Source organism: Anopheles merus, chromosome 3L, assembly GCF_017562075.2.
Source record: "Anopheles merus strain MAF chromosome 3L, AmerM5.1, whole genome shotgun sequence".
Classification (NCBI taxonomy): Eukaryota; Metazoa; Arthropoda; class Insecta; order Diptera; family Culicidae; genus Anopheles; species Anopheles merus.
The window spans coordinates 20519780-20545292 of NC_054085.1; the positions used below are offsets into that span (position 1 = coordinate 20519780).

General features: G+C 44.7%; 1 protein-coding gene across 1 annotated transcript; it reads right to left on the bottom strand.

Moving 5' to 3' along the window:
* Nucleotides 1-109: 109 nt before the first annotated feature.
* Nucleotides 110-24303, bottom strand: LOC121598994 (ras-related protein Rab6-like). Its single transcript, XM_041926396.1, is given in 8 exon segments — nucleotides 110-1077; nucleotides 1350-1416; nucleotides 1496-1611; nucleotides 1614-1700; nucleotides 5531-5690; nucleotides 20749-20807; nucleotides 22792-23545; nucleotides 24108-24303. Coding segments are annotated over 7 exon segments (627 nt in total). The 5' UTR covers nucleotides 22862-23545; nucleotides 24108-24303; the 3' UTR covers nucleotides 110-1009.
* Nucleotides 24304-25513: the final 1210 nt, after the last annotated feature.

The window sequence follows — 25513 nt, forward strand, 5'->3', positions numbered from 1 at the left end:
ATAGAATCCATCTTTGTTAAGCTGTCTTGGAACGGCACGGAGTCTCCGTCTTGGGGTGTAATTGTGGGAATAATTACTCGTTCTATAACTCTTTTTCTATTGTCTTTTGTGGATGTATGTGTGTATGTGTGTACGAAAAAGCGAATAAAATAAGACAAAACTAAAGCGTACTCCGCGTCGGTATAAGTCTGGCGATGTGCAACAGTTTATACACAATAATATTGCAGCACTTTCTATATTCGCATCTCTGGCAGCAGTTATCATCATACCGGAAACGTGTATATATTGCATTTGCAGTCACACAGCGCCGTGGGGGAGGTGAACAAGCTACTTAATTTAGTTGTAATAATCTAACGCAAACCTGACTGACCTATTGAAGAGGGGCATAACCGGGAAATGAATCAAAACGAGAAATGGAATAAAAAATGAACTGCTCTGGCGCAGCTCAATTGTTCATATTTTTACGCAAAACAAAATCCCTCCCACAATACCTGCATTTCATAATAAGCGCGGCAATTGTGTCCGTCCACTTAGAAATAGTTCACACCATGCTCTAACTGCACTACATTATTATTTCTTTTTTTGTTGCTACCAAAATAAATAGGTCGGAAAATCGCGTAACAAAACAAAACTAACGAAAAAAGACTAAACACTGCACTGCATGTTCGGGCGCCGTTCGTCGGGATGTGTGTGTCCGTGTCCTCACTCTCATTATTAGTCCAAGAGCCAGTCCGTCGAGGAGGGGGGAGGGGGGAACGGCTTAACACAGCGAAATAAGCAAAATTACAATCAATCGTAATGGTGAAAAACGCTGGTCCGTGTTGCAGTCGTGTTATATTAGCAGTAGTTTGCAGTAGAGTAGTAATAGTACAGTCAATAGTAGTAGTAGTAGTAGTAGTAGTAGCAGTAGTAACGGGTTATCATCATAATGCTTTCAAAAATAGTTGTCTCTCCGTAGGCGCGGGTTGGGCACGCAGACGAGGAGGGGGATGGTACCGGGAGCGCGATTTCAGCAGGCACAGCCACCTTCCGGGTCTTTTGTTTCGTTTGGCGAATCTTTCAGCACAACCTCGTGCACTGATGGTTGGGAAGGCAGGGAAGGAGTGGAAAGTAAAATGTTAAGGAAAAAAACACAAACAAACAAACAAAACAACCAAAACAATAGAGACAAACATAAAAAAAACAAAAGCAAATGTATGAAAATATGAAAAACAGAGAATGAAAAGAAATGAGCTATTTTATGAAAATGGCCCAATATACATTCGTTTGCTTTGCAGCTTCTTTGTAAACAACATTGAAGCTGCAATGGAAACGACGATAATGATCATTCGGCTTTGCTAAAAGGATACTGTCTTCTGGTGGTTTATTCTCGGTCGAATCCATGCCAGGCAGGGCGGCGGCCACTCTTCGGAAAAGCTACAACAAAAAGAAGAGCAAATGAATTAGTAAAAGACTTTCTCTCTCTCTCTGCAGGCTTGTCAAACCAATGCCCTACCTGCTTAACGTTATAGCCGGCTTTCGCACTAGTCTCGATAAACATTACGTTCAGTTCTTTCGCTTTTCGCTCGCCCTCCTCCGTCGACACCTGGCGCTTGTCGGAAAGGTCGGTTTGTTGCCCACCAGCATGATGATCACGTCGCTGCCGCGCTCCGTTCGCACGTCATCGATCCATTTCGACGTTTGATGAAATGAATTCGCGTCTGAAAGGGAGGGAAAGAAAAATGTTCATAAAATGAAACTAATAAAATAGAAATATAAAACAATTTAAATAATAGTTTAACAGCTCGAATTTCTTAGTGTGCTTCCTAGAATTTCTGACTCTGGAAGGTGGGTCCGCCCAGCATTATCCGGAGTAGTTCGGAATCGTCTGGAGCCGTCCGGAATCGCCCAGAGTGGCCTGGAGTCGCCCGGATACGGAGTCGTCAGAAGTCGTCAGGAGTCGTCCGGAGTCGTCCGGAGTCGTCCAGAATTGCCCGGAGTCGTCCAGAATCGCCCGGAGTCGCCTGGAGCCATCCGGAGCCGTCGGGCGACTTCGGATGATTACGGACGACTCCGGAAGAAAACTAACTCCGAACGACTCCAAACGGCTCCGGATGACTTCTGACAACTTCGGGCGACTACGGGCGACTCCGGACGATTCCGGATGACTCCGGACGACTCCAGACGACTCTTACTTGGGACGACTTCGGATGACTATGGACGACTCCAAACGACTCTGGACGCCTCCGGATGACTCCGGAGTACTACGGACGACTCCGGAAGACTTCTAGAAACTCCGGACAACTCCGGACAACTCCGGACTACTCCGAACGACTCCGAATGACCCTGACTCCTAACGACTCTGAACAACTTCCGACAACTCCGGACGACTCCGAACGAATCCGGGCGACTCTGGACGACTTCGGACGACTTCTGAAAACTTCGGACGAGTACTACGGACGATTCCGGACGACTTCTAGAAACTTCGGACAACTCCGGACTACTCCGAACGACTCCGAATGACTCTGACTCCTAACGACTCTGAACGACTTCCGACAACTCCGGACGACTCCGAACGAATCCGGGCGACTCTGGACGACTCCGGGCGACTTCTGAAAACTTCGGACGAGTCCAAAGGACTCCGACCTAGACGACTACGACTCCGAAGGACTACGACTCCGAACGACTACGACTCCGGGCAGAACTAGTACTTCTCATTTTGCCGCAGTCGGAATCGGACTAAAAATAGTCGTAGTAGGATCGTAGTCGTGGCTGCGCTCCAGATAGCACATCATTAGTGTGTAACACTAAGTGGTGTAACCTACATACTACAAATCGATTAAACTGAGCCGTGGTTCAAATTCCCTTTAATCCTGTGCACTGCACTAGTCCGCACTAGAGCCCATTGCGGTGGCTGCGACGGCCAAAAAATTCATTAGCAACTCATTCACAAACGAAGCAATGAAATCAGAATCGACACCGCTTAGAGACACTGCAGAAAGCAGAGGCAGGACACGGCGCCAGCAGAGCAGCAGAGTGTGGGATATGGCCAAGAAAAACGCCCCGAACAAGTGTCATTTAAGGGAAAAAGGGGCAGTTTTCATTATCATTTTATTCATTCGATCTTCTTGCCGTCGGCGGTCCCTCCTACCGACCGCATTTGCATTAGCTTCGTGCATCGGTCACATTTAGCTTGGATTTGATGCCCATTAAAGGACAGTGCGGGGCTATAAGGGATCGGCCTCATCATTGGGTGAAGAGCGCCCCAAGGGTCGGTCGGAGCTTCCTCACCAATAAGCGCTTGTCCTACCGCCAATTTAAGTGTGGTGGAGCTCTCTCTCTCTCTCCCTCACACACGCACACAGACACAACTGTGGTTGATGGAAACGGAAATCGATTCGGCAGCGCTGCCACACAGAAAGCCACGCGGACGTACGCCGCACTGCAGTGAAGTGGTTAGTGCACATCACAGCCGTCCAAGGAGGCGTGTAGGCCGGCCTGTCGAAGCGTATTTCTAGGTTTAAATTTAACCACACACACACACACACACATACGTTCGATTGCACATGAAAGCGAACGAAAGTGTGCACTGGACGCCCAGCTGGACACGAACGAATGAACACGAGCGAATGCATTTTGACCTATCCTAAAAATTGCAACGAAAAAGAGAGAGAGAGAGGAAGAGGCGCTTCTGTACTTCTTTTCGCTTTATTTAACCTCCCCCCAAAGACATGCCATTATTGCACAGACAGCGTGTATCGCGTAATGATTTTTTGTCGGTGTCACTATGTGCATTTGATGACACGTCGGGTCACTGTCTGCATCTTTCTCATAAGTTTTCTACGCAAAAAAACGCTCCATGAAGAAGCTGCAAGTCATAAAACAGTGACACAGTCTCTATCGGGCCACAGTGCCACACCGTAAGTGAGCGAATCATCAAAATGTTGTTGTGCAATGGAGGATGATGATAAAGCGCGTGAAATTGATCGTTGCTGATGCGTGACCGATTGAGTCACACACACACACATGGCGCACTAATTGAATCGCAGCGTCCTATCCATCTGCCGACCGATGAGCCATAGCCGCGTGATAAGTTTGAACAATATTGACCGCTCCCAGCGTAACACCACCATCACCACCACACGTGCGGCATTTGTGGGTAAATGTTTCACTTTCAGTCAGTGGAAAAAATATAAATTTAATAAAATTGTACGCCAAGCGCATGACGCGGCACGAGGGCAGAGGTATTTACGAAGGGAGTCATGTCCGGAGGTGGGGGGAGAGTATGACTAACAGATATATTGGAGGTGTTGATATGGATCATTTGGTTCAACAGGTTTTTGGAATGATGCGTGGGAAGAATTGGAGTGCATTGTTCAAACATTCGTCCGATTCCAAAACAAAATGTGGGCAATTTTGAATTTAATCGATCAATCGATGATATCGGAAATCAGGAATTATAGCATTGAAAAGTTTACTTTTACACACAACACTTTCAGTTTTGATCTTACATCTCCGTAGAAAAATCTTTTGATCATATTTTCTATAAAATTAATAAATATATATAATTACGTCGAGTCCTACAAAAGAGTTTGACTCCTCTGAACCAATTCTTTGAATGCTATCAAAATCAACAAACCAAAGTAATTCGCACAAATTAAGAGAAATTTCTAGATCTTGCATCCAAAGTATAGCGAGCTACACCCACCGAGCAACTCAAAGCACAGCGGCCCATTTTACGATTACCAATCGAGTTACAGCAATCGTTACCACTCGAGGCAGACCTAACTGTGTCAACGGTGATAAGAAGCCTTCCACACAAGTGTGCCTAGCGCCAACGGGGAAACAATTTGTGGCTCTCTTCGTCGTAAAGATATTTTCCAATCAGCACGAACGCACAAACGCACCGTTGCCCTCTGCCGGTGGTGAGAGTTCTTGCGACATTACAAGCCGTGTATAGCAAAGCAAAGAGGCCCTCCTATGAGACTCCACCTCTGCAGCAAACGTGCACTTGAGTCGTAATTGCACGCCAAACAAACAACAAGTGGGCGCGCACTTGCCCAACGGGCTCTCTTTCTCCTTCTGCAAAAAAGCACAAACACAAGTGATGTGAAAAGCACACAAACTAAAAACGCCGAAAATGTCAAACCTCTGAGGTTGCTCTGGCATGACTCAATGTTAGTCCATAGCCCCTTGCACGACGACAGCAGAAAGGTCACTGGAATATCTCAATAAATCGCAACCAGCACTTCCTCCGACGGACGTCATCTTCCGAACGACTTTTCTTGCTCGGTCATAATGCTGTACGGTGTGTGACACCAGACGTCTTCGTAGCACTCCAGTGCGCCCCCCCCCCCAAAACCTTGCATGATTTATGGATATGAATCAAAGCATTCAGAGTTCTTGGAGCAACAGTACCAGCACCACTCATGCGAGTATATGGGAAGAGCCGAGTCTTACTAAAATATGCTCGGTCAAAAAGGCGTTTGCATTAATCGTTTTTCTCCCCCTGGGAGGGCCTATCTACTCGCCCTGTCATTCCAATACTTACTTGTAATGTCGTACACCACTACTGCTACGGTTGAATCACGAATGTAGGATGGTATCAGCGACCGGAACCGTTCCTGGCCGGCCGTGTCCCACAGCTGTAATCTCACTGTTCGATCCTCTAGATACATCGTTTTCGAGAGGAAGTCTATACCGATCGTGGCCTGCAAATCAGAAGAATAAGAGTAAAAAGGAATGCGTTAGTTAAAACGGAAGAAAACAAGCAGCACTATGCGCTTTCCCCCCCCCCCCCCCCCCCCCTACAACAACGAGAGATAGAAGGCCGGTCCGCCGATAGGGCTGTGGGTCCTTTTTTTCATTAACATTGAATCCATGCATCGCTCTCCCAACTAGTGATGTGCTCTCTGGAGCGCACCCTCGCCTCCGATCCGACTCTGGCTATTATTAATCCGATGTAGGCTGTGGAAAATCTGAACCACTGGTTCCCCTTGGAGTCGGAGTCGTCCGGTATTGTCCAGAGTCGTCCGGAGTTGTCCGGAATTGACCCGAGTCATCCGGAGTCGCTCGGAGTGGTCCTGAGTCATCCGACTCGGTACGACTCCGACTCCAAACGACTCCGGGCGTCTCTGAATAATTCCCCACAACTTCGGAAAACTCCGGACAACTCCGGAAGACTCCGGACGACTCCGGACGACTCTGGACGACTCTGACCCACAACGACTCCGGACAACTACGGACAACTCCGGACGACTCCCGACGACACCGGACGACTACGGACGACTTCAGACGACTCCGGATAATACTGTGAGTCAGAGTCGTCCAGAGTCGTCCGTAGTTGTCCGGAGTCGTTGTGAGTCAGAGTCGTCCAGAGTCATCCAGAGTCGTCTACAGTCGTCTGGAGTCATCCGGAGTCGTTCGGAGTGGTCCTGAGTCATCCGACTCTGTACGATTCCGACTTCAAACGAATCCGGGCGTCTCTGAATAATTCCCTACAACTCCGGACAACTCCGGACGACTCCAGACGACTGTGAACGACTCTGGACGACTCTGACTCACAACGACTCCGGACAACTACGGACGACTCTGGATGACCCCGGACGACTCCGGACGACTCCCGACGACACCGGACGACTTCGAACGACTCCAGACGACTCCGGATAATGGTGGGCAGATCTACCTTCCGGAGTCGGTTCCGAAATTATCAGAATCAGAATAGGATCGGAGTCGACTCCGGATTTTTGCCAACTTTACCCATCACAACTCCCAACTGCACTGACACAAGATGAAGATTGCACTACGACACAAAGCCCATCGTTGCCGAACGTTGTTGAAGCGCGCTGTTCAATCAATCGCACACAGTCAAAGCCAATTATGGCCACACTTCACCAACATGCGGACGCAAATATGGCCCTGGGGTCGTGTGCTTCCCGTCTATCGGATATCTCATTTCCGACTGGTTTGCCACAGGTTCGGTACGTCGTGCTCGTACGCCAGATGAACCAACGTTCTTTCTGCTGGCGGAGGTTCGTGGCAGGCCTCAAGGATTTTACCTCACAGTGTCGCATCATTCCTACACGTCTTCTTGAAACCCCTGCTCACCCCTATGCGGGAACGTGTCCCGATGGGGACGACTATTAAAGTATCATTTCCGTCCGTACCGACACGAAAACGCACCATCATGGGTTGAAGTAGCGTCGGATCGATAAAACACGAACGCGCATAAATCTTCCCAATCGATGGCGTCATCCCAGGACCAGGGGCTTCCAGGGCGGGGACCAGCCAGCTGACCGAGCTGTGTCCTTTTGGTTTGGGCACAGACAAGACGCCAGACGTAGAAGCCGAAGGTAAATCGACCTGTCGTGAGTAAGCCACCTTTTCTCGCGCGCCGTTTTTATTTCGACTCCCATAAAGCCTATTAAAGGAACGGTACGCCGAGGCCCATTGACGGTGGGTTTTGGGGTGTGGGCCAGACTGCGTCTGGGAAAAACAGGCGCCGGGCGTGCTTCAAAGCGTTTCCAGGGCAAATAAATATGGATCATCTAATATGCATGAGAAAACACACGGGAGAGCTGTTGAAATGGTTCCTTTCTTGCCATTTCGGTTACAGATGTACAGGTGGTGGTACGCTTCATCAAAGAAAGAACAAACGCATGCCTACAAACACTCCCGGAAGTCGATTCTGGAAAATGCTGGAGGTTAGAAGAATAATGAGCACACTTTGTCTAGAGGGGCCGAGCGGATAACACACAACACACAGTGGAATAGCTCTGTTGGGGATATTTTGTGTGCATCGTGCAAGATGGAGACGGTGTGGAGGCTTAATTTTAGCACAGGGAGCACTTCTGAATGACCGACAAGATAAAAGCATTCAGGAGAGTTAAATTTGGTAATGAAAATGCTACCGCTTAATGATGAATCATAAGCGTTCAAGAGAATACACATTTTAGTTGAGATACATTTGGCCTCGGCAGGGCTTTTGTGGCGCACGTCTCGCGCACCTCAACAAACACCGAACAAACAAACATTAGCAAACAAACTAACCGGGGCAAAAGTTTAATGAGCATGTTTTGTCAGTTTTTTATCATTCGCTTTCCGTTTTGCGACACATAAATAACTCGGAGTGCAGCGCGAGTTCGCCCGCCATGTGCGCGCTGTTGTGTGTAATAAAATTGGAAAATTGCTCCTCCGGGCAAGAGAGAGTGGGTCGCGTCACAGCCACACCGGACCGAGGCGAAACCCGTGGACTGAATCGCTACACAACCTACCACCACCCGAGGGGAGACGAGGTCGATCACGGGTCCTCGAACCATGTTTTGATGGCGTAATAGGTGCTTTTCTCTCATCGCTTACAGGATACAGGGAAAACAAGGGGAATGAAGGGGAAAACACGGCTCGGTCCCGGAGGGAAGTATTGCACTCTTGGGTCGAGAAGAAGAAGGCACCAGCATCAACCCCCACCCCCACTAACCCAGCCACTTGAACTCGAGCTCGGGCAGGCACAACTTGAAATACACTTGAAAATCCCTCCGGTGCACGTGCAACCGCCAGCACAACTCTCTAGCCCGCTTTTGCGCCGGATGGGGAGTGGGAAAAGCAGCAAACATAAAATCGGCCAGACGGGTAGTATTCACAAAAGAGGAACTCGCCGGAACAGTGCTCTGCTGCTGCTGCTGCTGCATTTTTGTTGCCGTGGAATGCATCCCAAAGTTATAAACTGAATAAATAAAACGATAACACCTCGAATATTCTGGCCACGGAAATTGTACCGCCACGAAACGGCATGAAGCGGGTTCGGACGGAACAACATGCTGCTTAACGATCGCGTTTTGGTATGAGCAGAGAAGCTGCACGTGTTGTGTAGCGCTGGGTTTGTGGGTCAGTCGACAGAGAAACACCAGCACGAAAATACGGTTAGCAAAGGCGTACAACATTTACATACGTGCTGGATTAAACCTTTTTTGAAATATATATTTGTATAAGAAATAAACTGCTACAACATATTTCACAAATTTCACAACATTTGATAAACTTCTTAACAATTATACTGGTGTGCATAATCGTATTCATAGAAATGAATCAACAAACCACGTTTTTACGTCTGCTAAATATGTCCAGTTAAGTGGTATGGTGCCAACGGTACGATTAGGCACAACGAAGGTCGCGTATTGAAATCTAAGCCAGACCCAAATCCGGCCATGTATTCAGAACGACCAGAACTTTTACCCGTTAATTAATAAAAATAGAAGAAGAGAAAGACAAAGTTTAAGATGTTCCATAGCGTATTTTGAAAGTTAGTTTCAGATTTTCTTTCTTTATTCTTAGTCATCAGTAATGCTTATTTTTACGGCACTGTGGAGCTCCTTCAAACTTTGTTGAGGCCTTTCCTTTTTTAATAAGTACTTTTCCCATCATTAATAGGCAAATTTATCGAAAAAACTAACCTTTTTTACGCAAACTCCGTCTAACAGCAAAGAGAAAGTGGTTCCCTAACACAGACATACTGGTTTATGTACTACACCTTCGTAGTATCAGAACCACAACCACACCCCGAGACAAATTGATTCCATGCAGAGAGTGGATCAATCATCTCGTTTTACACGCATCGATTCCACTTTGCCAAAGGACGCAAAATTGTGCCTTTTACGCGCCCACCCAATTGTTTCGGCGTCGATGAGCAGCGAAATTCTAAACCACACTGTTGCAAAAGCAATTCTTTTGTGTGATTTAACACATGTTCGAGCCACACAAAACCGACCAGGGAGCGGGAGCTCCAAAAACCTTGGTTCAAAATGTAAGCACAGCGCATCCCACACACTTCCACACACAGGTTCCTGAGTGAGCCTTTACAGTGTATCGATACACAACGAACGTCGACAGTCTGGTAGGGCTGCGGAATCCAAGGGAACACTGGAGGGTGGCACTGAGCTGCTAAAATGGCCGGAACCTTTATGTCAACCGAATCAACCGGAGGGGGAGACTCCACAGCCGGGCAGAGGTTGGCCGGTCGTACGGTACGTACATTGAAATGTGTGCTCTGCTGTTCGCCGGTCGCCGATATGGTTTGCACTTTGCGTGGGGCGACATCATGTCTCCGCATACATTTTAATGATCTAATTTCACATCACTCCGCTTCGTGCGCTGGGAGGACCGGTCGACACAGGGCAACACCGTGATGAATGTTTCGCGTAGGTGGCAGTGGTAGTGGTGGTTGGCTTGTGGTGGCCCGGGTTTGGAGGGTTTTATTGTCTGAAGGACGTCACTGGATCGAAAGTGAAGCGAAGCGCGGCTCTCGAAATGCGCTGTGCCGGTCGTCGCCTGTGCTACGGATCGATTACGATTGAAAAGGGTTGTTTCTCGAGCTTGCCAAAGTTCCATATTTGCCTGGAGGCGTACCATTCTATTTTGCTGCAAAACGAGACTGCCGTCAAGTAAAGTTTCTTATCGAAAGTGTTCGTTTCTGTTTAAAATTTCATTTCTGGTTCTACAATCAAAGGTACTTCTTGTTCCTATTCTGTAAAGTTACACGAAACATGTAAAGACCAAAGGCCATTTCCCATTCAAAATGAGAAGGTGCTCAGAGTTTAGCTTACTCCAAAGCGCGATCCACCGACACGGAAAATTACCTCCGACACTAAGCAGAAAAATTGCTTCCACCACCACACGGGAGATAGAAGGCAGTTCCGGGTGGTTTCCGGATGAATTATTATTTACGTTCTTATGCTGTTTTTCCCGCTGTGAAAGTTTTCCCAAAATGTGCCCCCTTCCTAAGCGTACAAAGCACAACGGAAGGACCTGGCTGAGGGCTGCGCCTTGGAATGCTCCGAAATTCATTTGAGCTTTTTTTTTCTCCTTTTAATGTCCATTCCAGTGGTGGATGAAAATGAGGAAAGTTAGTCCCTCAATGTGAGTACCTTGCGTACGGTACACCAAAAACCGACATTATGTATTCTCGGCCCGAAAAGGTGTGCCCCCCGCCCGCCACCGACCGATGCTGTTTGTCGACCGGATGTCGGAACGGCGCAGGGAACAACAAGCACATTGAAATGAGTGCGCACCTCGGTAAAGTAATGTAGCCCGACACCCACCCATTTCCTTTCTTCGTTTCGAATTTTCGCGTATGATGTACTACTCCTCTTCACAAGAAAACCTGACGATGTGTGTACCGACAGATGATGGAACATGGCACGGTTCTGTTTTGCTTTACAGGAGGCGGATCCGAGGGGGAGGCCGAGAGCGTGTGCCAGACGCTGCACATTAAGAGCGTGTAGTAATGGGTCGAGATGAGATGAAAGGGATAAGGAAAATAAGTTATTAGCACCGTTTCTAGTAAGCAAGCCGGGGGAAAAATAGCCGCAAAAATGGAGCTGAAAGCTTCTCCCTCTTGCTGGGCATCCTACTTTAAGGTGAAGTTGTCGACCAAGTGAAGGACGTGCGGATAAGGATTTTTTTTTAAATTCTGTTTTACCAAAAACAGGCAAAAGGAACAAACAGAAACAAACATGGTGATAAAAGCCAGTCGTAAAAGTGTGACTTATTTTTCGTACTCTCGAAATCGTAATTCCAATAAAGGTAAAACAAAAAGTAAAAAAGATAATACAAATTGATGTTTAAAAAAAAGTATTTTGACAACTCACATATGCTGGCTCAAAATAATGTTTTGACCTTCCCCAATATAATTTTCGACTGATGATGACAGTATTTAAAACATTTTTCAAACATTATGCTTTTTAATTTTTCCAAGATTAAAAGTAAAAACAGTACAACGATGTATCGTTTGAGCTATAAATTGCTTTGTTTTCTTAGCTATGACCAGCTAAAACTTTGCTCAAATATGTGTCTGACATGTGAAATATGATCATCATTTGCTTTGGATGTGTTTGCCTGGTTGTCCCTAAAGGAATGTTGTTTGCTCAACAGTACGTGTCATAGCTATAGAATTATCGTTTTAGGAGCTGAAGTAATGATATTATTTTTAATTATTTTGATCATATCGAATAGTATTCCAAATTTATTTTGTGATAATAACTACATTAAATATCCATTATCATGGTTTTTTATACGATAGAACAACACGAGCGACTCTTATGAAAATATGCAGCAGATGATAACGCAAATGCCACAAGATGACAAGACAAGAGCATCAACCATTAGAAAGTCTTGGCAGATTGGTAGAATGATATCAAAACTAGAAGCACGTGTTAGTACCAGGCTTGTAAGACGGAAGTGACCAGTGAAGTACAAAATTTCTCGTATGAATACGTCCTCGAGTAGATTTTAACAGCCAAATGAGTTTCATTCCATGTTCACAATAATTAATGAATTATTTAAATTATATGATTGCGGTAAAAATTTTCAAAAAACAACCTAAAGACGAATATTTGGGATCATACCGAGTGTTTCAAGTCACTTCCGAATGTGCACCTCATTTATCACAGCTTCCAATTAGTTTTTCAACAGCTGTCAAACACTACGCAATGGCATCAGAATAAAATTTCAGTTCTGGCACATGATTTTCAACACATCACAAAGAACTGTCAAAATCAGTACAGCTGTTGTTGAAAATTATGTGACGTGTTGAAAATTATGTGGAATATCTGAAATATTATTGAGATACAAATGAAATATTTGACAGTCGTTGAAAAGCATCTTGCAAGCAATGAAAAATGTTGTTGGCATTCTAAATACACTCGAAAAATTATGTTACAACCCAAAACTTACTTTTTCGGGGTTTTTTTATTCTGAAAAATACAACAACGAAAATTTATTGAGGCATCGCAGATTGAAGTTAGTGATCTGAGTTAATGTTTTAAACGATAAAATATCCAGTTCACGTCGTGAATAGAGCTGCTGAACCCAGCAACTTTTTTTAAATGATTTTGATTTTTAAATACGAAAAGGATAAAGGTGAAGCTTTACTACAATCTGCTATTCAACCGCTAAATACGTTTATTTATTAAATTATGAGCAGTTAAAAATTCTTTAAAAAAAAATTGTTTTCATTTCGGTTGAGGTTGGCTTTACAATTGTGCCGAATGGAACATTTGGTACAGCGTGTAACGTTACTGAAACGACATTTGTTTTTAAGATACGGGTAAAATCAAGCTTTAGTACTTTTTCTGGAATACTCATTCATATTCTACAGTACGTTGCATTCCATCATACCCAATATCAATATTTGCGATCAAATTCAAAATAAAACAGAAGGATCATATAATTACGTATTGCACTGTATAAAACCATTCTGCTAGAACCCAATCAAATCAAAACAAAAATCATAATAAAACATTCTGCATTTTATCAGTAAAATGTGAGCTATTATTCGTTCGATAACTCCGATAATTCGTTACGATAACATCGCAACAAAATGACTCGCTAAATGCAGTAAAGCTTTGAAGGCCCAACTCCCCAAACAGCGCTTAAGCTCTCGTTCTTAACCACGACACCATGACCAGCCACCACTACTACAGCTCAAAGTTATTTAATCCATTTTATATCGCGCTCCCGGGGTAAACAAATTTCTCTCTCTCTTTCAAACAAGCAGTTAATTCACGCGCACTAAAAAAAAGGGAAGAGTAGTAGCGACGTAGAACATGATTATTGCACATAAAACAATCCGGCCAAACAAATTCCTTCCAAACCGACGGCACACAGCATCGGCAAAAAAACACAAAAACGAATTCCAGCGAAGCACTTTTACCAACAGTCCGGGGGGCATAATACAAGCACCACCATCAGTTATGTAGTGAAAATTGTTTGCCAATAAACCGTCTCCATCCTTCTACGGGACCGAGGAGAAGAAGTTCCCCCAGCGTGCAGCTTGTGCTCTATATTTTTGCGCAAAGTGGCAAACGAAATCGCTAGGCTTAACGGCGCGTCGCTTCTGTCGCCCATAAACATGTGTATTTTCCCCCTTTTTTTTCAGCAACAGCAAAACATAACAAGAAAAACTCAACCCATCGCTCTAGTGCCGAGAGTCGCGCACCAGCACACAATGTAAATTTCGTTCCTTTTTTTCCATCCCAAACTTCCGCTCCTTTTGTTCTCCAGCGGAAGGTGGCGTCAATTGAAATGTGCAGAAACGGAAAAAGGGCTCTCGCAAAACGGTCGCGGCTGTGCGTTTACTAATACACCGACCCAACAACCGGGGGCGGGTGTGGGAATCTCTATTGTATGGCTTGTTCCTGGGTGGTAAAAAAATAATGCAAACAATAAAAGGATCCACGCGTTATGCCATAAACAAAAAAGGGGAAGTCCCATACTTCTTTTTTTTTTCGAATACCACAAAAGTCATAGGGAACGGAAGAAAGGGATGCACCATTTTCACCTGAGGTGTGATAAATTTGTTTACAACCGTGATCGTGTTCTCTCTCTCCCCCGCAATCAAGAAACGATTCCCCGTGTGGCTCATGGGATTTATCTATTTTCTGCGCACTTTCGTTTGATGTATTTAAATCATTTTCGAAAAGCTTCAACAGCTGCAATCGAACATGAAACGAAATAAACGGGCAACACAACACATTAATTGCAGGCAAATGGAAAGCTAATGCTAATGAAATTCTTTCCCTTGCGCAGATCGTACAAACGTATTTCAATCCCACTTCAGTGCCAGAATACAGGGTTTTTCGGTTCACTTTCTAATTCACCACTTCCAAGATGATTTCCAACAGCTGTCAAATGGTGTATTTGCATCATAATAAAATTTATATCCAGCTATCAAACTCAATTCTGCTTGAGACGTGTTGAAAATCATGTGGATGAACTGAGGCATCAACTCGCAAGAAATAAAAGATGTAGTAGACATTGGAAATTGACTCGAAACCCTGTAAAAGCGCACTCGGTCGATCGGGTACTGGTTAGTAAGAAACAAAAAAAAAGGAAACATCAAATGAATCCGAAGCTCATCAGGCTTCTAATTTTCGCTTTGATGAGGAATTTCGTTCTATGCCAACTTCTCCTCTTCTTTTCTTCTTTCCCAAGTGTGTGTGTGTGTATATGCGTACTGCAACACAGCTTTAAGTTTATTACCCTCCCGTCGCACGCGTGAAGCCGAGAAGTAGGTGGAAAAAGCGGCTTGAATAATTCAGGATTCAATCTCTCGATCGCGGACGACGCACGATTGGAGGTGAGCGGCGAATTACTTCATTCGTTCGCAATTGGTACTGCGCGCTGGCTGGGCGGAATGGAATATGGGAATGGAAAAGGGAATAAAAAGGCAAAAAGTTACATCATGAGGTGCAGCAGTCAGTGCCGGATTATGCTAATTGAAATTGTAAGCAGAACTTAGAGCTCATATCTTTGCTCAAACAGTGAAATAAAGAATGGTGCGAGCTCTTTAGAGCTTTTGCTAAGAGTCATCGGAGAGGTGGCGGAGGTTGGCGAACGGGGTGATGATAAAGTTGCTGGCTAATGAATTACAAATGGGTGCTTTATGACGTGGCACCCACTTGAACGGGCACGTTGTTAGAAAAGGGAGTTTCTTGCGTACTTTCAAATAATAGAAGAAAAAACAACTTTTACACGGTAACATTACTCACGACACGCCCCACACACACACCAGGAAGCTGTCACACAAGGTCTTGTGTTTTTGGGGCGGTCGGAGCGTTAAATGATATCACTGTTTGGAGTGTTAAGTTGCCCATTTACTGCCCCAAAAACAAAACCCGTAAAACAAGCTTAACATTCTACATTAATTTGTTTGGTTTGTTTTAAAGTGGCTTATAATTCCCACCGTCACCTCCACGTCAATCGAACGCATTTCGCTAGCTGGTTTGGGGCAATGTTATTTAACATACACCGCACGCGCGCACCATGAATCAGCAGCACATACCAGGTCGGCGGCGGGTGTAATCGTTATCACTGCTGGCCCTTTTTTGTGCCGTTCAATATAGTACCTTTTTTGCCGAAACCTTCACACCGTTTCTTATCACCACAGCAAATGGGCGAGTAGTGTTAAAGGGGTTGAACCCCCATTTGGTGAGGCGCGGCAGGATTTGTCATCGGCTTCTTGCCATTTGATTACGTGTCCGTTTGCGATGGGAGGACTGTGATTTGGAGGCAGAAGATTAAAGCGAAGACTACAGAAGTTAAAGTGCAATTCACCAGATGACATCACAATTGCATGTGGACTTCACATTAGAAACGGTAGTTTGATACGTTTTGTAGACAAACAGTTTAACAAATACCAATACAGCATTACAGCAAATAAGTCAATAACAATAAATTTAATATCATCTGGTGCAGTCTGATATGCTATCTGCTACCATTTATGAGCAAAAAATGTTGTAGCCTGCGATATCAAATGATTGATCGGTGGATTTCCCAACTGGATTATCTTATTCGTTTAAATTGAGATTTAAATCATGTTCAGGAGCGGTACTGGATGGTCTGGATGGTAACAGCACCGGCTCTCAAAAGATCGGATGTGGGTTCAATTCCCACGTAGAGACACTGCGCGAAATAATTATTTCTTCCTTAATATTGTGTATATAAATGAAGACAGGACGAAATAAGATCATTAAGAAGAGATTATTCACTATTTCAGTTACCATTTCTCATTGAAAATCATTTAGAGTAAAAGGTTTTATTTCTTCAATCAAAACCAAAACCAAAGGAGTTAAATTCGCGATGAAATAAGCACGGTAAAAGATTCCCCAAAGATAACAGTGTGCAATTCTAATTAATTTTACCCCATTTGCTATCTTACAACCTCTTTCAGCCGATACTTGCACATCCCAAAACAAATTGAAATGACTGCTTGATTTCCCGTACATTAAACATCTCATTCTCTCCGCACGGGAAGATAACGAAGCAAACGCTACGTGTGCATCATCAGAAGCAAACCACATCATCACGTGGAACCATTCATCCCCGGGAAGGCTCCCTTTCTGCTGGACACCACCACCACCATCAGCTCTCTTCTTGCGCTTCTAATCGCTCTATCATCAACACTTCCTCGGCAGGACCACACCACAGATAAATCCCCCCCGACAAGACAGACGCACATCATGCCACGAGCGACAAGACAGCGGTCATTTACCGCATGAAGAAATCCTTTAATTTACACTAATCGACACAGTGGTAATTGACTTCTTCGACGCAGGGGAATGGATGTGCCGGGTGGAGAGAGAGAGAGAGATCTCTGGACTGTTAGGAGGTCGATTCCAGTCCATCATCCTTGGGACGTATTACGTGAGAAGTGTAATTAGGTTAAGTCGTAATTAATTACTTGACTAATTTGCACAAGTTTCGCGACGGTTTCCGCGGCCGGCTTGTTTATTCTGCGGCCGACAGGCTTGGCAGGGGAGCAGTTCTCTCCTTCGCGACTAGATAATGGGATCAGCATACCGGGAGCAGTGGATGGATATATTATCAATTTAGCAATGTTCCCAAGGGTAAACGACATGTACATTCTAAAAATAATAATTAATTTTATATAAACAAATTAGTGCCTGCAATAATTCGAGTTAAAAAATGCCTCACTTTGCTAAACGTTTGCTCTTACTTCCCTCAAAACAGCTTATGCCCAAAACTGTCAGAACAGATGTTTCAAGAAGAAGCAAATAAATTGCAAAAAAAAGCGTACGCTGAGAAAAGTTTTGTTTTCCACGGGAGGATTTATTTGGTAGCAGGCAGAGCAACCTACACCCAAGAATCTTTCCACCTTAAGATGCCTCTTAATTACGCACCTGTCTCAGAATCTGCGGTGTGTGTGCGTGGGAGCGTTTTTTACCTTCCTGCTTCTAGCACTGTTCCCCCCCCCCCCACGGTAGACACGAAAGATGGAAACGGTTAAAAGTCAATTTGGCACGCTGGAAGAAGATCGACGGGAAAGTTTTAATACAATTTTCCGCCCTGCTCTTGATTGCTAAATGCGCACACAGTTTTAGTCTTCCTTTTTATGCTCTGTAGAAGCGCAGCAGGGTAACAAGTTTTGCACAGGCATTAACTTTGGCATAGAAACAAAGAAAGCAGAGCTTTGGGGAGGAAAAACTGTGGATTTAAGTTGCAAACAAAAAACGTATCTAAACCATAAGAGAGACATTACGCCTGTCCGCAGCGTTTGAGACGCGTCAACTCTGGATACAAGAGCGCTAGCACATCTCCTAACCTAGTTTCCGAAAAACGAAGTATCTCGAAAGGGAATTCCAGTGCTTCCAGAGTAAAGTCCCGCGATGTCACTTCCTTTAGCATCATAAAGTCTAGAATTTTATAGAAAACTATTAGTTTATGGCTTTAGCCCCTACCTATAGCTTTGGCTTTAGCTCTGCCCGAGTGACATTTGCCATGGGAAACGCCAAACCCACTCTCGATACTCGGTAAATCGAAGGGAAAAGGAAACACGATCCAAGGATAACACGAACGTCGCGTGGGCATTCAGGCAGCCAGCTCACAATACAGCTCAGTTCCATCAACAACAACAACAACAACGTCAGCATCTTCCTACACGCCCGGCAAAGGACGTGGGAATCAACCCATCAACAGCAGCAGTAGCAACATCACATCGTAGAAATAGCGCAACGACACGGTGGCAGGGCCAGGCTCAGAATGTCGACGAGTGACAAAAGTACCCATTTTTATAACCCAATTCCCGCTCTTCTCAATATTGATTCCTCACTTCGGACCACGGGGTAAAGTATAAAAAAAAATGCGCTCGAAGAATGAAAGTGTTCCAATGGGGGTTGGAGTAAGGTGACAGAAAAGAGAGAAAGAGATGAATATTACATTCTATTACTAATGAATGAAGGCTGATATGATGGATTGCTGAATATTGGTTCCAAGGTTTCCCTATGTAACGGACGCCTGAATCATTCTTTCAGTGTCATTCGTACACAAAAGTATTTCAGAAATGTAATTCCAACTGGGCAAAACCTTAATCATTTGATATCTGGAGCCAATTCCATTGCCATGGCTATTATACACATGTGTCATTGCAAAATAAACTAGTTGGTAAGGTTTACAGAGTTATCCGTGACACTTTCCATTGTGAACAACATTATTCACCGCCTGCAACATGTTTTTCAACAGCTGTCATGCATTGTATGGGCATCATAATAAAGTTTCAGTTTTTAAACATGATTTTCACCGAATAACCGAGAACTGTCAAACACAGTCCAGCTTGTGGCGTGTTGCAAATCATGCAGAAGAACTCAAAATTTATTGTGAAACAAACAGAACCTTTGAGAGTTGTTGAAAAACATCTTGCGAGCAATTAAAAATGTTATTTGCATTGGAAAAAGACCCGAAAAACCCTGTATTCACCGCCTATACAATTATTTTCAACACCTGGCATATATTGTAATGTGATGCAAAGACGACATTTGACAGCTGTTGAAAAACGACCGGGACTGTATCTCTATATTTTTTAAAAGACTACTACTGCGATATTATTGATGTGATACCCCACAACTTCTAGATGAATGTCCCTTTTAATGCTGAAATGTATTACCTGTTTTTCTGATCAATTTGCCATATTTTGCTCAAAATTTGTAAATCCTATGACATCGGTAAAACTAATGAAAGACGTAGGGATTTCATCCATCTGCAATCTGTAATGTGCCCAGCATTATTCACCGCTTGTAATATGTTTTTCAACAGCATTCGCGTGTTATATTTGTATCATAATAACAACTCAATTCTTCCACATGATTTTCAACACACCACACTGAACTGTCAAACTCTGTCCAGCTTGTGACTTGTTGAAAATCATGCGAAAGAACTGAAAAATGTTTGTGATGCAAATAGAAGCTGTTGAAAAACACCTTGCAAGCAATGAAAAATGTTGTTGACATTGGAGATTAACTCGGAAAAGCCTCTATTATAGAAATTGAATGCGTGTTTATAGAAATTATTATATTTATGTAAGGGGTGAAAACATGTGACAGGTTTGTCTTGGGTACCTCTCCATAGATTGTATTTGTCGGTTGTCGCATGAGACAGATTCTAAAGCACTCCCTAACTACTTTCCATCTTTTCTCATTTTGCTCATCTCTACCAATCTTGTTACTAGTAAGGCCAAGGTGATGGATGACCGGTAAATCTGATAAATCCAAAAACATCTTATTCCAAGTACAGGTTATGGAGTGTACCAGATCCATCACAAATCATTTGAATAAAAACATGCTTTAAGATACAAAATTATAAATAAAAACCAACGCATCCGAAACGGCAATCAACGCCCTAAAGTAAACAAACCACAAAAAGCCATCATCTGCTCCAATCTGAACGCAAAAAAAACTAAATCACACCCCGGCTGCACAATTGATGGATGACAAAATGCCATCAAACTTTTTCAAAACTCCATCATATGCTTCCTGTACCAAAAAAACAAGCGAACATAGGCAGATGGGAAGGTCGCATGACTAATAACGGTCAACAACGAATCGCATGCCATGCGGGAGCGAAGGGTGAGAAGGGTTTGCGTTAACCACACGTACCACTGCCACCACCATCGCTCACGAAATCATCGAAATCGGCCAATATTCGGGATGGAGAGCGTACACCAACCCCTGGCTAGCATAAATCACGGCGACGACGAAGGCAACGGTTATCCGATCTTCGAGAATGGGGTGGGCCCAGCAGAACGCGTAATTCTATTATCCCTCCATTCCATCATCCTCAAACGGTCCCCGAAAGAAGTGCCTTTATGTCCCAGGTTTTCTTTTTCTTCTTAGTTTTTTTTGGACCTTCCATCCAACGAACCGATCTTCACTTTCTTCTCATCCACTGTGTTTCCACATTCCCATCGCAAAAAAACGCACTTACCTGGTATGTGTTGTCGAAGCTGTCGTACATAAACCTGGTGATTAGCGATGTTTTGCCCACTGTATGTGTGTGCGTGCATGTTGAGGGTGAAAGAGTTGGAGAGGCACCCAGCGACGGATGCAACCAGCAGACCGTGAATAGAGCATCATCATCATCGAGTTCGTTTTTTTTTTCGCATAAATCCGTGCCGATGGGGAATCATGAAAAAGAGAGAAAGAAGAAAAAAATGGTAAAATACACAAAATGTGAGATCATACATACAAAGTAGTGGAAAGAAACACACAATCACACACACACACATAGACACACACATGAACATAGAGTTTTCACATATTTTGTGCATGCAAGCAGAGGCACCAAAGACCAAAGTCAAGAAGGAAAACGTACCCCTGCCTCTGGGAGGATGTGATGTATCGCATAATTTGATTATGCGCCCAACAGCCCATTCACCTGTCCTCCCAGAATGAAAGAAAATTTGTGTATATATATGTGTTTGTGCCCGATTTCAGGGCCGATCTCCAACCGTGATTTGCAAGGTGATTCGTGGTGCAATTTTTCACTGCGTTTTTGGGGGCTGTTTCTTTGCGGAATTCGTTCCATTGTGGTATGGTTAAATGCTGGCGCTTCTACATCGCTTTCTCTCTCTTTCTCTCTCTCCCCCGAGCTCATTTATGTTCCGTGTGACAATCCCACGAGACAAGTCACGACGCAGCATAGACGACCGGAATGATTCATACCTGCTTCTTCTCGAGACGAGAACATTCTGCTTAAACGAACGGAAAGAACACGCACACCCCGTAGTATCCAATATACATATATTCAATCCAAAAAGCTATGGCGAACAGCACATAAATAAAGCACGGCTTATACAAGCACACGCCTTTGCATGAGGCCAAACGGGAGAGCTTGGGATAAAAATTTGCAAAAAAAAAGTGAAAGAAAATACAACTCCTACCACAGCATCCACCGGTCACGGGAACGGTCACGTCAGATGTTCTTTTCTTCTGCGTGATAAGTGAATTAGATTTTCTCTCTCTTTGTGCGTGTGTATGTGTGAGTGTCTGGGGAAGACACGAAACACCCCGCACGGAAAAAGAATAACATTCCAGCTCTGAAGTTTTCCACCGTTTTTCCACGGCATTTTTTCCCATCCAGACAAGTGTGCGCTTTCTCTCATTCTCTCTCTCTCTCGCTCGATTTTTTTTGCGGTTTTGCGCTTTGTGGCGAACGGACACAATGATGAATAATAAATCTAATTCTCAGGACGTTTTGGTGGTGGTGGTTGTAGTGGGCTTTCTTTTTCGTGCTCCAGCCGTGCTAGGCGCTCATCTCGCACTTTTCCTTCTCTAATCCGAGGTTCACCTTCAAACCTCGGCTCTATCAGAGTGATGAGGTCACCCGCGGTAGATGTTTATCATTACTCGCTCCCCAGACAGCAAAGCTTTCATATCTCGCCTACTTGTTTGGGGGGGGAGTGTAGTCTAGCTATTTGCAACAGTAACGCCCGCAATCGAGCCGGTGGCGGCGCCGTTTTCCTTTTTTTGTATGCTGTGCTGAAAGGCTCAGCCGGCAGCAGCATACGCCGGGCGAGATCGGACGGGGGTTTTCCTCCAGCTCTATCCGCCGGCACCTTGTGTATTTGAAGGGATGGAAACATATTTTTCCTTTTGCAAGAATGAATAAGCCCTAATTAGTGGCTCCCCGTTTCCCACTCGGGTGAGGGTGAGATTCACACGCCACACGCTGGCAAAACAAGGCCCAACCATCCCAAAGCGGGGGCCGTCCTCTCCATCTAGCAACGGACTAAGAAGCGTTCCCCAATTTCCCAGCGGAAGCTTTCTCTTGTTCTGGGACGTTTTGCGGTGTGAACAACAACGAAAAACAGTAAAGAAGGTAACGGATTTTCATTCTTCTCTCACATTCTCATGAAATAAGAAAACGGTAGAAAAAAAAAATTATATTGCTGTGCTGGTGTGTGTTTGGCGTGTTTTGTGTAGGTTCGAATAAGGTTTCATACCGTTGCTGCATATTCCGCATACTTACCGCTCTGTTCGCCGAGAAACACCAGCTTGAACTTCCGCAGCGGATTTCCAAAATCGCCTGATGACGACATCGTGTGGAGCGTGTGGGGTGACGGGTGGTGGCGGCGACGACTGTTATGTTGTGGAGGGTTTTCCTTCACTGCTCTTTCTTTGCCCTCCGCTGTGTTTTCCTTTCTATTGCTTCTGCTCCCGTTTCACACACTTGGAGCGCACAAACACACACACTAGACACACGACTCCAATCTCAGTAGACACTGGCACAGACACACACACACACACTGCTCTTCTTTCTTTAGGAAACCAAACGGTTGCTTGTTGTGCGTTTTCCACAGGGGCAGCGGGGGAAAACTCAACGCGATCAAGCACACAAACACACACACACACACACAATGCGGACACTTTCCACTGGAACTGGAGCAAACACACAAACACTCACACCTACACACACGATCGACGGTTATTCCAATGGCACGAAACGTACCATCCGCTGGTCCGCCGAAAAGGGAACACAATGTGGGAGGAGGAGGAGAAGCCTATTGCCGCGGGATGCAAAATGACCCCGTTTTCTTTTCCCTCAGAACACACGAACAACTAATCCTGAGGATGCACTCCGAGCGGGGTGAAATGCCCACCCCAATGCAGGCCGTTTTTCCGGGGCGCTCTCGGGTCTTTGCACTCACTGGTCACTACTGCTGCTGCTGCGTTGGCGCTCCGGCGGCCTCTCCGGCGGGTTTCGGTCGGTCAAGGGAGGGGAGCTGCAAAAGGAAAAGGAAAAGATCAGTTTCAGCTGACACGGCGCACGGCGTTCCCTCTCTTTCGCTCTTCCGGTGTCACTCCCAAAACCGAGACACGATTGCGTACGCGCCCGCTTGTGTGTGTGTGCCTGTGTGTATGTGTGTACGAAAAGTGACGGAACAGCCACGCAGCTACTTCTTGGGAGTGTGATGAGTAAGTCGGCCACGGGTCGGGATGACCGCACCACCAGTTCCGGACCCGTCACAGCAACGCACACACACACACCGACACATGCTACATGTAGGGAAGGGGTGTGGGCACCTCAAATTGGGAATGTTTTACCGTTTTTTTTTTTTTTGGTGGCCACGACCCCATACACGCACATACACACTGGCACGCGTACACACACACCCCCTAGTTACGCACGACGGACGAAGCGTGTGCAGTTCAACGAGCTCCGGCGGGTCCGTTACGCCCAGGATTTTTGCTTTTGAGCGAACAACTATCACGACCACCTCCCCCCCTCTCCTATCCACCCGGACTTTTCTCTATTCAGCGCCTGCTTTTCTTTCCGCTGCTTACACTGGTACCCGATTTTCCCGAAGCGGCTGCGGCACGGGCGTCACTCGGGGTGGATCAATAAAATTAACGGCACGGCTGCTGCTCTACCGCTGCTGCTGCTGCTGCTGCTGCTATACGTGCTGCTGCTCCTATTGGTTTTGGCGAGTCGTCGGAAAAACTTGCATTTGCTTTTGCTTTCGAAAAAAATCTGGTGACATTACACTTTTTTGACAGCTTTCTCCAGTGTTGACGGTGCACGGAAGGCGCACCGCACGGTTACGAGTGAGTGACATTTTGTGAAATGAATTTATTTTTATCTAATTTTAATATATAGATAAAAATGTATTTTACTTAAAAACGAAGTTTGATAGAGGTTTGTGAGCTGGTCGAGCAAAAACATGTAATTAAAATTTGATCATGCAATATTGCGGTAAAGACCTGTTTACACGTTACAAGCAGCATAGTTTGCCGTTTTCATCAAAACAATCGGTTCCATGCGCTTCGAGATTGCTATTGGGCGATGCGAAAAATAAATTTAAAAAAGTGAACCAGGGAATAAGAATAGATTTGATGAAGAATAAAAAAATGCTAAATTTGTTGTACCTTTAATAAACGAGGGAGAATTTTAATGCTAACACTGCAAAAATCAACTTTTTTCTACTTCGCCAAATACCGACTTATTCTCATTCACTTTTATTTATGGATTTTTGTAGCGTATTTGGTTAACATATGAAATTTTCGCTGGACTCGATTCCGGCTAGTTCCGAAGTTTTTTGGAATTGATTCCGCCCAAGCGCCACAGATTAAGCTCAAACGACTGGAAAATTGAATATCCATATAAAAAAATGAAAGCTCCACAGCTTCATTGGTTTGATCAATAGATGGCGTATTACAACTCATCATTATATTGCTATCCTGTTCTTGCAATGTGTTTCGACAAGTTTCATCTTATCATGACCTATATAGCCTTATAACTTTCTGAGCAAAAATCTTTGTGAATGGTCGTGTGGTCAGATACGTGGGTATCAACACCAACGACCATAACTCAATTCTCACTTGCTTCAGTACTGGTGGTTTCCGTTGGAGTTTAGTATTTAAACAATCGTATCGCCGTTCTAGTTCTAGCGATGCATAACTTCAATGCGAAACCATACAACAGTACAGAGGAAATGAGAAAGCTCTCCTCCAAGCGATGAAGCTCAACTGGTTGGGGTATCCCACCAACAGAGAGCGCCACCAGCTTTTTTTCTATTTTTAGAATGCATGAGTCGTTTGCCGTCTGCTAAACGAAGTCTTTCTATATTCCGTTTAGGTAGAGAACTTGAGTCGTTTAGAAGGCGTTTAGTGGTCGTTTAGTAGATTTGTGGCACTTGGGATGGTGGCATATCACCGACAAACCGACGTGACACTGGTGTTACAAAAGTGTC